This window comes from Petromyzon marinus, chromosome 46 (genome assembly GCF_048934315.1).
Source record: "Petromyzon marinus isolate PM22_M1 ecotype Great Lakes invasive population chromosome 46, UKy_Petmar_22M1.pri1.0, whole genome shotgun sequence".
Lineage (NCBI taxonomy): Eukaryota > Metazoa > Chordata > Hyperoartia > Petromyzontiformes > Petromyzontidae > Petromyzon > Petromyzon marinus.
The window spans coordinates 11482679-11501140 of NC_133712.1; the positions used below are offsets into that span (position 1 = coordinate 11482679).

The 18462-nt window shown below is 47.7% G+C and overlaps 1 protein-coding gene across 5 annotated transcripts in view; it reads left to right on the top strand.

Annotated features, from left to right (window-relative positions):
* The window catches only part of LOC116952250 (uncharacterized), a 285282-nt gene that overhangs the window by 223471 nt on the left and 43349 nt on the right, over nt 1-18462 (top strand). For all 5 annotated transcript variants that reach the window (XM_076074171.1, XM_032971438.2, XM_076074168.1 and 2 more), the window contains one exon: nt 16450-16526. In XM_076074171.1, coding sequence (XP_075930286.1) covers nt 16450-16526 — 77 coding nt within the window. The remainder of the gene's footprint in view (nt 1-16449; nt 16527-18462) is intronic.

The following is an 18462-nucleotide window of genomic DNA, read 5'->3' on the forward strand; positions in this document are numbered from 1 at the left end:
GTGGGAGAAGGCCATAAAGAAGGCTCTTTCTGGTGTAGGCCAATGAGTTTCAAAGACAATGCATATTTAATTATATCAGAGCATATTTGTTTGCATGTTCACCACAAGTACGTGTGGTTAATGTATACATGATTCCTTGCAAAAGGTATCCATTTGTTGTCTGAACATTTTAACACCCCCGGTTTTATTATCAGAAAGGGTAAACACCTCTTAATTTTCATACAATAAAAAAGCTACTTTAAAAAATCAATAATATCCAGCCATTCCCAATCCACCAATGGATGAGTGCTTGCCCACACCTTGTCGGTCAAAGGGGACATTTTTCGCCCATATTTCACCGTGCTTGTCAATGAGGGTTGGTGATTTATCGGGGGAGTTTGGGGGGGGCGGGCAGGATTGGTTTGTAGCATCTGATGCCACTGAGGTTGGCCGTGGCTGGGAATGGAACTTATGTGGCTTGGTCGATGGCACGAAGCAGGCTCCTTAACTGCTGTGCCAACACTCATACACTTCCAGTACTTATTGCCAGCAAGGATAAACACCTCTCGTTATTCTTCATACTTTTATACTGGCCAAACAAACAAACAAAAAAGGTCCCACAGACATAGGATGACATCAGCGTGACGGCACGTTCCTATTCTTATCGGCGCGGATGTGTGGGAAAAAAGTTTAACTTTTATCGAAGTCAGAGAGTTACGGGGAGGAGGAGGAGGGAGGATGATCGAGGACGAGGAGGGAGGATGATCGAGGAGGAGGGAGGAGGCGGAGCCAAACATGTGACATCACCACCAGTGACGAATCAGACGCCGTCACTACAGCAGGGGGGAGGGAAGGGGCGTTGCAGCCCGACTCCTGTTTGCCGCTGCCGTCCGCCGCCGCCGCCTTCGCCGCCTGACGCGCAGCTTGAGCGGAGCCCTGGGAAGGAGAGGGACGGGCGTGGGGGGTAGAGGCTGAGGTGCTGGTGGTGGTGCTGGTGGTGGTGGTGCTGTGCTCACGACGCAGAGTGGAACCTCCCTCCAGTCGATCGCCGTCGTTGCGACTTCTTGCCGAGGCGACTTGAGACGAGGCAGCGACAACATCGACAACATCAACAACAACATCGACAACATCATCGCTGCGATGATCAGCTAGTGGGCGTGGAACCGCGGAATGCTGTGGGATTACTTGAGTCTTGTATGAGGTATGGGCGCATCTGTTGTTGTGAGTTTTTGTTGTTGTTGCTGTGGTGTACCTATTGTGGAATATATACTGTACGTGTAAAGCTATGTACCGAATGTGCGTGCAAGCTGTGGCGCGCCGGTTAGCGCACTGCGCTATATATATATCTCTTATATATATCTCTTATCTTAGGTAGGTATATATGCGTGTACATATCGTGCTGAGCGTGCCTGTGTTCACCTGTATAATAGGGCATAGTTGCCCCCAATGAGTCCGTGCGGTGTTTTGAGTGAATTAACGTGCAAGCTGCATTGGCAATGACATCCATCTAGCCTGTAAACGACTATTTGTTTTACGTTACCAGGTAAGGCCCGCTGAGCTATGCAGCCCTTTTTTGTCAGAACCGACCTGGCCGTCACAAATGACAGCTCGGCGAAGTGGCTCTTCACGTGGAAGGAAGATTTATAGCAGGAGACAAATAATGTAAACGCGTGATGTCGATTTCTAAACGTGGAGCGGAGAGAGGGGGGGGGGACCGGAGGATCGAACCCACGACCTCCTGTACACCAGGCGAGGTAGTTAACATCTCCTAGCCACCGTGATGATGATGAGAGAGAGACACGCACACTCCAAATATACAGCAGCAGGCGTCAGGGTCGGGATCGAACCCACGACCTCCTGTATAACAGGCGAGGTAGTTAACATCTTCTAGCCACCGTGATGATGAGAGACACGCAAACTCAAAATATACAGCAGCAGGCGTCAGGGTCGGGATCGAACCCACGACCTCCTGTACACGAGGCGAGGTAGTTAACATCTCCTAGCCACCGTGATGATGATGAGAGAGAGACACGCAAACTCCAAATATACAGCAGCAGGCGTCAGGGTCGGGATCGAACCCACGACCTCCTGTACACCAGGCGAGGTAGTTAACATCTAGCCACCGTGATGATGAGAGACACGCAAACTCCAAATATACAGCAGCAGCAGGCGTCAGGGTCGGGATCGAACCCACGACCTCCTGCATACCAGGCGAGGTAGTTAACATCTCCTAGCCACCGTGATGATGATGAGAGAGAGACACGCAAACTCCAAATATACAGCAGCAGGCGTCAGGGTCGGGATCGAACCCACGACCTCCTGTATACCAGGCGAGGTAGTTAACATCTCCTAGCCACCGTGATGAGAGAGAGAGAGAGACACGCAAACTCCAAATATACAGCAGCAGGCGTCAGGGTCGGGATCGAACCCACGCCCTCCTGTATACCAGGCGAGGTAGTTAACATCTAGCCACCGTGGTGATGAGAGAGAGATACGCAAACTCCAAATATACAGCAGCGGGTGTCAGGGTCGGGATCGAACCCACGACCTCCTGCATACCAGGCGAAGTAGTTAACATCTCCTAGCCACCGTGGCGACCATCTCTCCTTTGGAACTCCAACGTGGGTCCAGGATGACTTCCTTCCACCGAGTCTCTGCGAGTTCTAAAAAAGATGGTCATGATGTGATTTCCTGCTCAAATGAGCTTTCAGACATTCGTCATCATCTCCTGTTTACAGCCCGAATCCGGTGGTGGAATTTCCACATTCCTATGGCAGGGGAGGGGGGTGAAGTCTCCATAGGACAAACACTGGTTGTTGACTTTTCTACAAAGCGGTGTTCATGTTTATCAACCCCAGAGGGATGATGGGCTGAGTTAACCACCCCACCCTCCCCCAACCGTGATGTGCACTCATAATAACCTACCGATTTGCAAGCTGCATGTTCAACCGCTGAGCCAGCCAGCAATTACATTGCGCAGACGGTGAACATTTATATATACACACGCAGTATTACACATGTATAATTAAACGGTAAAAGTATAAATGTTTGTGACTGTATATTTGTTTGGCTGTGCCTGGGTGGTAGAGAGTTGCTCTGTGTGTGTCTTGACAGCACACTCACTTGATGGTGGGGAGTGTTTGCTTAGCTGCGGTGCCTTTCTTACCAGGCCGGACACTGACCACCCCATCCCTGCAGTTTTGTTTCTGAAAAAAAAACTGGAGTGGAAAATCGCAGACGGTCAATTCACAGACATAAAATAGTCTCTCCACGAATCTCATGGAAGCACGCATGATACGCTGCATTAATTCGCTCTCTTTTCTTGCAGGGACCCCATCAACATCTTTTTGGGAGCATTAAGGGTTTTATATATATATAAAATTCAACATTTAAAGAGACGGTTTTGCAATAGAGATAATGAAGAATGTGAAATTGTCTAGGGGAGGCGGGGGATGCGTTTTTTATTAAGTCCGTGTACTGCGCCATGAACCCGATGTCCGCATGTTTTCTTTGTCGTCACGGCAAAAATCAGTTGTGAGTGGGATCCGAACTGGTCCACTTCACCGATCCATCCTGGCCACCCGCGTGGTGAAGCTGTAGCCAAGCGGTCCCCGTGGACTGACAGGGTGGGGTGAGGTATTCATCCAGCAGTGGATTGATAAAGGGTTCTCACTTATTTTTTGGATGAAATCCTGAAATAAAGTTTTGTTTGGTGACTTGTATCTAAGAATTTAGTTTTTTTGTAATCGTAAGAATAGGAAGTAAGAGTGGTGGTACAGCAGTTAGGAGCCTGCTGCGTGCCATCGACCAAGCCACCCGAGTTCCATTCCCAGCCATGGCCAACATCCGTGGCATTGGATGCTACAAACTGGTCCTGCCCCCTCCCCACTCCCCCGATAAATCACCAACCTTCATTGACCAGCGCGGTGAAGTATGGTCTAAAAATGTCCCCATTGACCGACAAGGTGTGGGGAAGCACTCCTCCATTGGTGGCTTCGGAATGGCTGGAAAGTATTGATTTATTAAAGTAGCTATTTTATTGTATGAAAATTTATAATGGGTTTTACCCTTTCTGGCAATACAACAGTGGGTGTTTAGATGTTCAAATACCAAATAGATACCTTTTGCAAGGAATCAAGTCTGCATTAACCACACGTACTTGTGGTGAACATGCAAACAAACATGCTCTGATATTATACTATTGTATTTGAAACTGATTGGCCTACACCAGAGACAGCCTTCTGTGTGGCCTTGTCTCACAAGTGTCAGACCAGCGAATGCCAAAAGGCGAACAGTACATAGAAAATAATGTCATCCTGTAAGGATGCACTTTTCTACGGTTTATTCTGAGCATTTATAGCTCGGGGTGAGCAGCTACATCATGGAACATTTTTGCCAGTATCAAGGTATGAAAAATAAGAATAGGTTTTACCCTTTCTGGCAATAAAACAGGTGTTAAGATGTTCACCACAAGTATGTGTGGTTAATGCAGACTTGATTCCTTGCAAAATTTCTCTTTTTGGTGTTTGAACATCTTTACATCTGTTTAATTGCCAGGCAGGGTAAAACCTATTCTTATTTTTCATACTATGATACTGGCAAAAAGGTCCCATGACATAGCTTTGTTATTGTTCTTTAAATATTCAAATATTGGTTTAGTGATGACGATGAGCCTTTGGTACGTGTCCCGATGCTGCTGCCACCACCATGTCAAGCCCGCGTTAATCATCAACAGCAAATCCCGGGCCGATTATACCTGTGGGAAACTGCCACCCACAACAAGATTACGTACTAAGGCATTGCTGAGCAAGTAATTGTTATGCGAGATGGTCCCCGTGTCGGCCGGGCCGGCCGTGTGACCTTTCTGACCTGTCCACATTCCTGTGGAGTAAACTCGGCACAAGAAACCCACAGCTGTGGGGAAGTGTAAATATAATTTTAGAGAGTTTCTTCAGCGGTCTGGTCGAAGTCACATATCTCACTGTCAACTTGTTCACCCTGACCAATTAACCGCTGTTTTTTTTTTGTGCATGGTGGTGTAAACTTTCATTTTCTATGGATGTTCACATATCTGACCTCGGTCACCAGCGAGTCGGATATGCGACATTGTCTTGTAGAGATGGTCCAGGGCCGGCCAGTCAGCCGGCCGGCCATGTGACCTGTCTGACCTGTCCACATTCCTGTGTAGCACACTCAGCACAAGAAACCCACAGCTGTGGGAAATTGTAAATGTAATTTTAAAGGGTTTTCTTCGGCAGTATGGTAGAAGTCACATTTCCAGCTGTCAACTTGTTCGCCCTGACCAATTAACCGCTGCTATGTTTGTGCACTAAGGTGTAAACTGTAATTTTCTATGTATGTTTACATATATGACCTTTTCACATATCCGTCCTCGGTCGGAAAACAATAGTATTAATGCAATTTATAACGCGCACAATATTTCAGGAACATATATGATGGTGGCTCACCAATGCTTGTGTCAACTGTAATGAAAATCTTTCACGCAGGTTGAGCTTTGCTCTTTCACTTCAGTCACGTTGATGATATCACTTCCCTATTTTGGAATAATCCAAACAATTTATGTTATTTGTTGTAATGGTCCAAAATTTCATACCTAGGCTCAATTTTAGCATTTTTTTTTGGGTCTATTGCATGACCTGCAGGTTTTACAAAATTTCGTTTAAGAGAAGAAAAAAAATCCACTTTTTACAAAAGTAACAGAAAAGTGAGATTGTTTAATGGTCCGCAGCACCGCGACGCGCGCTATGCAATCAACGCAAGACGCATCGTGCGAATGAAACCACCACCGTAATCGCGAAAAAGTCGTACCCGACTGGCTTTAGGGTTCCATTGCTCTCTGGTCGTATAAATGCCAGTGGCTCCGACGTCAAAACTAAATCGACTTATCGATGCTCCTAAGAGCAGCGGGAGAAACCTTACGAGCCGTCCCGCACGGCTACCTTGTTTGTCACTGCTGTCGTGCCGATGCTGTTACGGCTGCCGGTGCCGGGGTCCGATTCCCCCGTGGCGACAAACGAGCGGTGACAGCGGCAAGTGTTATCGTCCGTGTCTCGCACGCACACGCCGGTGGACGGAGGAGGTCAGTGCATTCCACGCAATCAAAGATACTGCCTTTTCCCAGCAAGCCGGTCTAGCAGAACACAATCGCGCACAATGATTCAACAGATACTCATCCTGATTACTAATCTATTTAGCAACCAAAAAAAAATACGCACGCCGTGACTTATGCGCAGTGTTGCATAAGTCTGTGCGTGTTACGTGAAGGTGTGGGGTGTGTCTGCAAGTGAGTTTGGGTGTGTGTGTGGGTGTGGACTCAACATCGAATGAGTTACATACCTGGTGAGGTGTGGAGTAAACATCGCTACGAGGGAGATAAAGGTGGCCGAGCGTGGTGCTTGCCACCAAGCCCCTCGTGTGCCGTGAAGGCCTGCGTAGATGCTCACGAACAGCACTTGCCCCAACAGTCTGTTAAGATTGTAAATGTTGTGGCTTGGCTCTCCAACACACCGGTGTACTGTACCAGTGACGAATTGGCCACGTTCTGTTTACGTGACAACCCTTACTAGTTGGCTGTGTCGGGTCGTGGCGGGTTTTAACGACACATTTATATATTTACGCGATCTAACCCAAAAAACCCTCTATTATGGAAGTCTGTTAAGGCTATACGGGGATCTTTGTCAAAGTGTGTGAGTGTGGGGAGCGGTAATTTAGGGATTAGCACACAGCGCTACAGACCTGGTAACCCGAGTTTGATTCCCGCTCACAACCAAAATCAGTGACATATCTTAACCGGACCTGGACCTCCCCTAGGTAGACTCAGCCTTAAACATCAGCACTGGGGAGGCAAAGGCCGTGGTGTTGGCCAACCCATCCCCTCGGGTGCTGTCGACCTTAATAGGCGCTCGCTAAGAGCACTTTCCCCGGCAGGATATTTGTGTGCTCGTGCAGTACTTTTACACGACACCTTCACCAAATCCAACCGATTAGCTGCCCACACCCAAGTGCACCAATTTTGTGCATAATGGTGTAAACTGTAATTTTTTCATGGATCTTCACAAATCTGACCTTAACATATTCGTCCGTTACATCACTCCCCAGCGGGTCGGATATGCGACGTTTGTGCCGTACACATGTTCGGTTGCGTGTCGCAAGATGCGACCAACCGAATGTGAATTCCTGTACTACAAGAATAAGATTTGTGAGTTTAGAGTTTAGGCCGCCTCAGGATGGGTGCTTACGGCGTGGTGGCTAGATGTTAACTACCTCGCCTGGTATACAGGAGGTCGTGGGTTTGAGCCCGACCTTGACGCCTGCTGTATATTCGGAGTTTGCGTGTCTCTCATCATCATCATCATGGTGGCTAGGAGATGTTAACTACCTCACCTGGTATAAAGGAGGTCGTGGGTTCGATCCCGACCCTGAAGCCTGTTGTATATTTAGAGTTTGCGGTGTCTCTCCCCGTGGTCGCGTGGATTTTTCTCCGGGCCCCTCCGGTTTTTCTCTCCGCCCTTAGAATCAACAACGTGCGTTCAACATGCGTATTTGGCTGCGATAAATGTCCACATGGTTTTAAGCCGTTTCGTTTGAGCTATCGTTTGTGGTCGCTCGATCGCTGCTGAAAAAAAATAGCTATATAACTCAGTAGCGGGCCCTTACCTGGTAAAATAAAAAAATATATATAGTTTAGTTTTAGCTTATATCATGAAGATGAGTAAGTAAGAACGATGTGCGATGGTGCAGTGCCCCGAGCATGTCTCCGCTCTCGCTCTCTCCATGGGAATGTTGGCTCGGAGCCACCAACAGATATACTCCATGCGAACGTGGAGATACTTTGACTTTTGACTTATTTTGTGGGTGCGCGTGCGTGCGTGTGTTACTGGTCACCCCACCCCGTCGTGTGCTGTGCCGGCCTTCATAGGTGCCTCTCGCTAACAGCACTTGCCCCAACAGACTGTGACAGGCTATACGGGGGATTTTTATCTTTGTGTTGCTGGCCACCCACCCCTCTATTGTGCCGTGCCGGTCTTCGTAGGCGCTTGCTCACATCACTTGCCCCAACAGTCTGTTAAAGCTATACGGGGGTATACAGTATGTTTTGGTGGAGAGTGGTGGCGCAGGTGTTAGCACGCTATGCTACGAACCCGTTTAGCACGGTTCGAATCCCGCTGACGGCCACCAACACCAGTGACGATTATCTAAACTGGTCTCGAGACTCCCCTAGGTCAGCTCAGCCTCATACGAGTACCTGGTGTGGTGTGAAAATATCACCGTCGGGCGTAATGTTGGCCACCCACCCCCTCGTGTGCCACAGTACCGTCCTTCATAGGTGACCTTGACAGGAAAAAAAAATAGACGACGTTTCGGGCAATGGCCGTTCATAGGACCTGCCTTCATAGGTGCTCGCTTAACGGCACTTGCTTGGCCAGGCAAATTCATGGGGCTGTAGAAAGGATCCTTCGTCTTCCCATGACATCCTTTGAGCAAAAAAAGGGCAGTGTTTATCTTCCATTGGTGGCCATTGGTTAAAATTCCACTTTCACATGTCAAGGATCAATGTCATCAATGAAAATGTTGGCTTTTCACGGCGGGGGGGGGGGGGGTGCAGCTTCTTCTCCAGTTGGCGGGGCACATTATTGACCCCGCAGGGATGATGGGCTGAGTGAGTACCTTGTGGGGATTTAATTGACGTCATTCTGATGAAAACCAGTTGAACCAACCCAGCCGGTCTATGTTACTCCCTGCACGTCGATGCGTATTGCACGTGTGCACGTGTGTTGCTCACGAGCGGTAGTGTAGTGGTTAGAGAGCTGCGCTACGAACCCGGCAACCCGGGTTCGATTCCCACTCACGGCCAACACCAGTGACGATTATCTGAAACGGTCCCGGGCCTCCCCTAGGTCGACTCGGCCTCAAATGAGTACCTCATGCAGTGTGTAAACATCGCCACCAGGGAGACAAAGGCGGCCGGGCGTGGTGCTGGCCACCGACCTGCTCGTGTGCCGAAGTGCTGCTCGCTAATAGCACTTGCCCCAACAGTATGTTAGACTATACGGGTGATATTTGTCTTTGTATTTAACTGTATGTAAAAGTCAAAAGTGTATTTACGGTAAAAAAAAATATGGTCCTTAATGTTCAGCCCACGAGTGCATACATTTTTACTGTGCCGTGCAGTGGTGGTTGATGACTGTGCATGTGGTTGCCTGTAATCCATCACTGTGGAGGCAGCAGCAAGGGTTGGTGGATCACACACGAATGTTGTAATACTCCCTTGCCACCGGTGTCGATGAGGTGCCGTACTACCCTGGCTCCCCAGGGGAGGGGCGGCACAGCAAGTGTGGCCTAATCGCCATCTGTTTCCATTTGTACGGGGGATAGAGTGTTGACCCCTCGCGCAAGGCGCGAGTTAACTCTAGTTGGTTCGGTTTATTACCACGTGTATAAACACTAATTAATTGGCTAAAAAAGAAGTTTGGCTTTCCTGGATATGTAGGTAAATAAAATAAGCATAAAAATCGACTGATGCAGCATTTTGCGGGTCTCATTGAACAGACGAAAGCCATGTGGAAGAAGGTTAACCCAGTGTTCATTCACTCAATGCCGTGCAGACAGTGGATGGTTCAATCACCCCACAGATGTGCGGTGATTTCTGCAGGGAATTACCGAATGGTGCTGTTCGCTATACGGTGAGACAGTAAGGGTGCTTTGTAACATCATTTGCAAAAAATAAACCATTGTAGGCTACCGTTAAAGCCCGAAGCCCAATTCTTAAGAAATCACACACAGCTATAATATTAAAATGTAATAGTTTCAATTCTGTCGGAAGCTGTGAATTGAATTGACCTGTTCACTGCTGTGGTTGTGAAATCTGGACAGTTTTACAGCATACAGTATACTGTGCACCCCAGTTTGTGTGTATACAGTGAGGGAAAAAAAGTATTTGATCCCCTGCTGATTTTGTACGTTTGCCCACTGACAGAGAAATGATCAGTCTATAATTTTAATGGTAGGTTTATTTGAACAGTGAGAGACAGAATAACAACAACAAAATCAAAAAAACGCATGTCAAAAATGTTATAAATTGATTTGCATTTTAATGAGGGAAATAAGTATTTGACCCCCTGTCAATCAGAAAGATTTCTGGCTCCCAGGTGTCTTTTATACAGGTAACGAGCTGAGATTAGGAGCACACTCTTAAAGGGAGTGCTCCTAATCTCAGCTTGTTACCTGTATAAAAGGCACCTGTCCACAGAAGCAATCAATCAGATTCCAAACTCTCCACCATGGCCAAGACCAAAGAGCTCTCCAAGGATGTCAGGGACAAGATTTTAGACCTACACAAGGCTGGAATGGGCTACAAGACCATTGCCAAGCAGCTTGGTGAGAAGGTGACAACAGTTGGTGCAATTATTCGCAAATGGCAGAAACACAAAATAACTGTCAATCTCCCTCGGCCTGGGGCTCCATGCAAGATCTCACCTCGTGGAGTTGCAATGATCATGAGAACGGTGAGGATTCAGCCCAGAACTACACGGGAGGATCTTGTCAATGATCTCAAGGCAGCTGGGACCATAGTCACCAATAAAACAATTGGTAACACACTACGCCGCGAAGGACTGAAATCCTGCAGCGCCCGCAAGGTCCCCCTGCTCAAGAAAGCACATATACATGCCCGTCTGAGGTTTGCCAATGAACATCTGAATGATTCAGAGGACAACTACGTGAAAGTGTTCTGGTCAGATGAGACCAAAATGGAGCTCTGGCATCAACTCAACTCGCCGTGTTTGGAGGAGGAGGAATGCTGCCTATGACCCCAAGAACACCATCCCCACCGTCAAACATGGAGGTGGAAACATTATGCTTTGGGGGTGTTTTTCTGCTAAGGGGACGACAACTTCACCGCATCAAAGGGACGATGGACAGGGCCATGTACCGTCAAATCTTGGGTGAGAACCTCCTTCCCTCAGCCAGGACATTGAAAATGGGTCGTGGATGGGTATTCCAGCATGACAATGACCCAAAACACACGGCTAAGGCAACAAAGGAGTGGCTCAAGAAGAAGCACATTAAGGTTCTGGAGTGGCCTAGCCAGTCTCCAGACCTTAATCTCATAGAAAATCTGTGGAGGGAGCTGAAGGTTCGAGTTGCCAAATGTCAGCCTCAAAACCTTAATGACTGGGGAGAAGATCTGCAAAGAGGAGTGGGACAAAATCCCTCCTGAGATGTGTGCAAACCTGGTGGCCAACTACAAGAAACGTCTGACCTCTGTGATTGCCAACAAGGGTTTTGCCACCAAGTACTAAGTAATGTTTTGCAGAGGGGTCAAATACTTATTTCCCTCATTAAAATGCAAATCAATTTATAACTTTTTAAAATAAATTAATTTTCAATCTAGATGATTTAAAAGTGCAGAGCTCCAGTGGCTTTCTAATTTCGGAAAGGGAGAGCATTACAGACGTCCGCAGAAGCGCATCTGAAAGTGCGTGATGCTGCAGTGAGCGTCTTTGTTCGATGGTGAGCCGCAAGCCGCTGCAAGGATGACCAGAGTTTGCATGATGATGGTTTCTCATCCTTGATGAGATCAGCAAGGTATTGCGTTTCATTTGTGGTAAGCACTTTGTGTGTGTGTAATGAGTGCAACCTGCACTACCAACCCAGCGACCCAGGTTGGAGTCCCACTCACGGCCACCAACACCAGTTTTGGGCCTCCCCTAGGTCGACTCGGCCTTTAATTAGTACCTCATGCAGTGTGTAAACATTGCCACCAGGGAGACAAAGGCGGCAGGAAGTAGCGGTGATATTTTAAACAAATAAAATGGAAAAACCCATGCTTGACCGAGCATGCATTAATACGGCAGTGTACAAGCCCAAACATTTTTTTTTACTTTTGTAAGCTTTGGGCTACGCTTTTTTTTTTCAAAGAAAGAAAACACCCCTGAAGTTTGACCTGCATGCGGAGAGGGACCGCAGTGTTCGCGGCATGCGTGCCCCTACTGCGTCCACCCGCGGCATTACAAAGTGCTGCTGAGGCCAGCGGCCCAGCTGAACGAACGCCGTTAGCCCATGGGATACCTTTTTTTCCAGTTTCAAAGTATGACCATTTTTATTTTTCATACTTTGATACTGGCAAAAAGGTCCCATGATGTAGCTGCTCGCCCCAAGCTATAAATGCTATGATACATGCATTATCTTTGTACTGTTCACTTTTTGGCATTCGCTGGTCTGACTCTGGGTTGAGACAAGGCCATGAAGAAGGCTGTCTCTGGTGTAGGCCAATCAGTTTCAAAGACAATGCATCATATATTATCGAAGCGTGTTTGTTTGCATGTTCACCACAAATACTGTGTGTGTGGTTAATGCAGAATTGATTCCTTGCAAAAGGTCTCTATTTGGTATTTGAACATCTTAACACCTCCTGTTTTAATAATAGGGTTTTTCCCCTTTTTTCTGGCAACAAAACTGAAACTTTTATACAAGGATTCATGTCTGCATTAACCACAATACCTGCAGTCAAAATGCAAACAAAAAACATACTATGATAATATATGCATTGTCCTTGAAACTGATTGGTCCACACCAAGGGACGGCTTTCTTTTGAGCCTCGACCCAATTGGTGCTCGACCAGATGACGCCAAAAGGCGTACAGCTCAAAGACAATGCACTATCAATGTAATGAGGGCTCGGGGTGAGCATCTACATCATTAGACCTCCTTTGCCAGTACCAAATTGTAAAAAGATTTCAGTTTTGTTGCCAAAAAAAGGGGGAAAAACCCTATTATATTTTGGTACTGGCAAAGGAGGTCTAATGATGACGTCATGTTTTATTGCCTGAAAGAATAAAGCCCCTGTTTTTCTTTTTCTTGCCGGTAGCCCCCCACCTTTGGCAAAGAGAGCAAGCGAGCCTCGTTCAGCCCGGTTGAAGCGAGCAGCATAGCCCGGCTATGGCCGTTCGGTCAGCCTGGCCTGGTCAGACTGCCGTGAGAATCCGTGATGAGCACAGTTGACTACATGCGGTGCGAAAGAAGTTCGGCGTACTGTAACATACGGCGTGCACTCGGCAGATGAACTCGCCTACGAGCCACAAAAGGCGCCACACTTACAAGGCTTTGCCTTGTAAGCGTGTCCATGACGAGGAAACTCATCATGACAGAAAAAAAGTAACAATTTTATGGGAACTTCTGAGTAAACATGGAACATCAACAGGCCCAACGTTGGGCCAACGGTTCCAACCGGGCTTGGACAAGGGGACCACAAATGCACTTCTTCAGGAATCGCCGATGGTGTTTTGTTGCATAACGTGCAAAGGTGGGGGGGGGGGTGCTTTATGCACACGTTTCTGTGTGTTGCCAGAGACCAAACGTGTACGAATATAAAACCGTTGGCAGTCGATGGATGGGGCTGAATAAAATGCAAATATTTGTAATAGAATTTAGCGATGAGCATCTTAGTTTTTCCTTATATCTGTACGGTACACAGACATGCCATCCACTCATGGCTTCGCTTGCATAGTTTGCATTTATATTATTTAGATTATTTTGGCTGCTATAAATTTCCACTTAATAAGCCACTTTGTTGAGCTATCATTTGTGGCCAGGTCACTTCTGAAAAACAAAGCTAATAGCTCAGTGGGCTTTATCTGGTAAGATTAAAATAGTTTAGTCCTTATTTTTTTAAGTGATTTGTTTACCTTTCCTATAACTTGCACGCCTATTGTGTTGTTGTACTGTTTGTTGCTGTAACGTTCTGACCCCGTGCCCCCTAATCAGAATAAACATTCTGATTCTGATTCACTTTCGACTCTTAAGCGGCCTTGAGCACTAAGTCCCCCCAAGGGTGTTGCGCACAATCAAAACTCCCTCCAGACTTCCCAATTTGCATGGCGAAGGAAGGAGATGAGAGACACACGCTGCGTGCATTTGAAAACACTGCCAGGTTATCCCTCCCGTGCGCTTGCAAAGAAGAGTCCCTGAGTCCTAAAGATGCACGCTGAGGTTTATTGACTTCACACCCCACCTCCTCCCCTCTCTCTCTCCTCTCTTGCAGTGGCGACTTTACCAGGGAAGGCCCTGGGGGAGCCCATTGTTTGGGCCTTGTGTTACTTTGTGACAATTGGACACAAGTAGACCTTTGTTGTTTAAAGGGCCACTGCTGGTGGGTTTTATAGGATGACCCACAGGTTCCTGTTTGGACCTTGTGATTGAGTGGCCATTAAATAAGCCGTTTGGTGACAGTGTTTGCTCTTTGCCATATGTTTAAGGCCACATTGGTGCATTTAGTTTCATTCTCACAGGGACTGTTGCAGCCCTGTGATTTGCCTGGGCCACAATAGACTTGATGCCTTGCAATAGGTATCTGTTTGGTGTTTGAACATCTTAACACCTGTTTTATTGCCAGAAAGGGTAAGGGCTATTCTTATTTTTTCATCGATAAATACTTGGATTATGAATGATAGATGCGTCACAATGAAAGGTGATTTGTCTTTATGCTCAAACAATAAAAAGGGACGGTGCTCATTCATGAGCCGATGGTGGAAATTCCACATTCCTGTGTCTCTCCGTGGGACAAGCAATGTTGACTTCTCACAAAGTGGTACTCGTTTTATCGAACTCGGAAGGTATGATAGACAGAGTCAAACCCTGACTGGAATTTACAGCCATTTTATCAATCCACTGCTGGATGAAGGCGTCTCCGACACTGTGTCGGCAATGGGGGTTGTTTGAGCATATGTCACCATGCTGGTCGTATGTGTCTATGTTGAACTTCATTCGAAACCGTCCATATGTAGCTAACCGTGCTAATCGGTGGTGCAGGGGAAGGACAATAAACTAAGCACAAAAAGCGTCGAGCACCGTGCGTCGAGCACTAGAGGGGGAGAGGGGGAAAGAGCGTAGAGCCCTTGCGATGAGGATCCTTGTCGAAATCCCCGCATCAAGGGAGCAGCGTCAAGTTACCCTCCAAACACGGCATGCAAAGAGCATTTCAAAGGGCCTTTTACAAAAGGCCTAGATGCGAAAACAGCTATTTAGAAATTGTTCGCACATTACAACCGCGCACCTGCGATCGGCCCTGTCACGCGGAGTGATGAGCACGCGCACGCACGCACACAAAGGCAGACAAATATTCCCTCGTATAGCCTTAAAAGACTGTTGGGGCAAGTGGTGTTAGCGAGCACCTATGAAGGCCGGCACGGCACACGAAGGGCTGGGTGGCCAGCACCACGCCCGGCCGCCTTTGTCTGCCAAGTGGCGATGTTCACACACTGCACCGGGTACTCATTTGAGGCTGAGTCGACCTAGGAGAGGCCCAAGACCGGTTCAGATAATCGTCACCGGTGTTGGTTGCCGGAAGCGGGCGTCGAACTCGGGTCTCCGGGTTCGTAGCACAGCGCGCTAACCGCTACACACACGCACACATACACTCTGCAGTACATAGACTATATGGGTGATGGTCAAAATGTTTTAGGAGCTGGTTATTAATCGCGCCTGTATAATTGCTTCAAATTTCAGTATTTTATCTTTTTAGCTCGTGTAATCACATATTCTGTACATGTATAAATTATAACCTCTTCCAAGACGTCTGTCCTGCCGAGAAGAGTCGGACAAAATACCCCCCAGAGGCCGCGAGGCTCGCGAGTGGAAGCTCTTCCGCCAGCAATTGCAGGGCTGTACCTTTACCCATTGTCTTCTAAGTAATCAATTAAAAAAAACATTTTATGAAGCTACTTTTATTTAGAAATATCTGGTACCACTGCATGTATACGTTACGCTTTTTGTAAAAAATAAATCTACACTCACAAGTGTATTAAAATAAAATCTAAATACAGTAAATCAATAATAACAACAGAGATGACATACGTTAATGCAAGAATGCGTGTACTATTTAGCGGTGTGCCAACATCAATATTGTTTTTGCTAAGTTATGAAATTAGCTCGATTTGCCAGACATCTTAGCTGCACGTTAACGAGAGGCGAGGATCTGTGCCCGTTCATTGCGTCGACCTTTTTTCTCTTTTCTAAAATCCAGGGGGTTCGTCAATGTACACAGCGTAGCATACATCTCCAGCTGAGTACACGGTGAGAGAGGGCCTCACAATCCAAAAGGTTATACGTTCAAATCGCGGTTGGGAGGTCCACCATTCAGCCCGTTGTTCATCCGAGGCAAATCGTCAAAACTAAGCAGGCCTCGAGCCTGGATGGTGCTCGGATGGGCGACCACCCCGCGCAAAACAGGCGCTATAGGCGAGGAGCGAGAAGCTTGCGGATCGTTCCACAGAGAAGCTGTGGAACGTGCCAGCCTGTGTGACTCGTAGCTGGCAGCTGATGGATCATGTGGCAGCAGGGGACGCAGCAATGAGTGCAGCGAGGTTCACTCTCTCTGCACTCCGCCCTGCAGGGGCTGTGCTGGAGTGCTCCTCACCCCAACGCACTCTCTCTCTCTCACCCTGTGTTCCAGGTTTTCCACTGGGCGCAGCTAGAAAACCTCTTCTTCCGCGAGAAGAAGTTCTCCGTAGAAGTGCACGACCCTCGCCGGTAAGATTCATCGCGGATGCTCCCTTCCGCGCGCACAAGACGCTGGTCGGTCGCCGGTGATGCACGGGCACATTTAACAATAAAACGCAACACGTTCGTCAATAACAACAACATTGTCGATCACTTTAAGGGCACTACACTGTGGCGAGATGTTTACTACCTCGCTTGGTTTACGGGAGGTCGTGGGTTCGATCCCGACCCTGATGCCTGTGTATCTGGAGTTTGCGTGTCTCTCCCCGTGGTCGCGTGCTATACATTTCCACATGATAAGCCGATTCGTTGAGCTATCATTTGTGGCCAGGTCGCTTCTGATAAAGAGCTACATAGCTTAGTGGGTCTTACCTGATAAAATTTAAAAAATCAATGCCATGAAGACAGGCCGCTGCCCAAAGCGTCGCCCATCATATATATTTTTATTTTAATGGCCGCACACACACGGAGTGTTATTATTGACCAACGTGTTGAGTTGCTGTTGTTGTTGATAGTGCTTGTGCACCACCTCCGATTAGCACGGTTGGCTACGTGCGGTGTGAAAGAAGTTCAACATACACACACACACTGCCAATGCAGCGGCAGCATCGCAAGATAATTCGCGAGCGTAGAACGGTGTGGTGGCAACGTCTCGCAGTGGAATGCAATTGCAGGAAAGTTTTCGGGAAAACAAATTAGTCCCCGTTTGCTCATCCCCAGCTTCACGATAATGTCTTGCGCAATATACAACGGAGCGGACGTCGCTGAGCTCGTGTTCAAACAGGTTTTAAGGTTGTGTTGACGGTTCGTGTGAGGGACATCAACATCACCATCTTCATAATAATCATCAATATCGTGTGCATGATGCTTCCAGCTTGCAGGGCAGTGAGGTGATCACAAAGGTGGAGGCACAGCGAATAGGTTGCCAATGTCTTTAGCTCCGGGTGCTCCCGTTGCCTGCCATACAACGGATGGAAAGTCTGTGTCAACCCCGGCTCCCGCAACGGGAATGTGGAATTAGCACTGCTGCCTCGAGGCTTAACCAGCAGAGCGAGGGACAGCCACTTTTGACTTTGAACTTTTGATTTTGTGGAACTGCGAACGAACGAAATGCGATGCCTCCTTCCATTTTGCGCCCCGCATTCAGGGTGGGGGGGAGGGGGTTGGGGGGCGGTTGCCGACCACTGAACGCGGCACGCGGTTGTTAAGCCAACCGAGTGGTAAATGAAACGTACCGCACACGCCATCAATCCTAATGAAGATAAACCGTCGGCTCTCGAGATGCACGGAGGCCCCTTCAATTGCAAAAGAGCCCATCTTTATCCAACGAGGGTTACGGCTGCTCTTCCACATTAATTTCCTGTTTTGGGTTTTTTTTTTCCCTTCTGTGTGTGTTCATGGTTTCATCTTTATGCTACTACGCGTCCGTGTGCGTTTGGTTTTGCTAAGCACTACACCGCCGCTTGTGGGGAGGGGTAGTGTAGTGGCTAGCGCACTGCGCTACGAACCCGACCAGCCGATTTCGATTCCCGCTTACGACCGATCACAGTGGCGAATATCTGAACCTGTCCTGGGCTTTCCCCTTAGTTAACTCAGCCTCAAAAGAGTCACTTGGTATGAGGTTTAAACACTGGGGAGTCAAAGGCTGCTGGGCATGGTGTTGGCCACCCACCCCCTCGTGTGCCTTCATAGGTGCTCGCTACCAGCACTTGCCCCAAAAGTACGTTGAAGACTATACTGTGAACGTTTATCTTTGTTTCCGATTCCTCAATTTTTTTTACGTAAGTCTCAATATTTGGATGAGCAGAGCTGTATGCACCAACAGAACACCCTGTTATGTCTCCCCACATTTAAACTAAATATACGTTCTAGTCCATCGAGCCTATTGGCATTTGCAGGCTGATATTCTTCAGCAGAGTTTATTTTTAAGCAAGACCAACTCTGGACTGCCTTCAACGATTCTGGG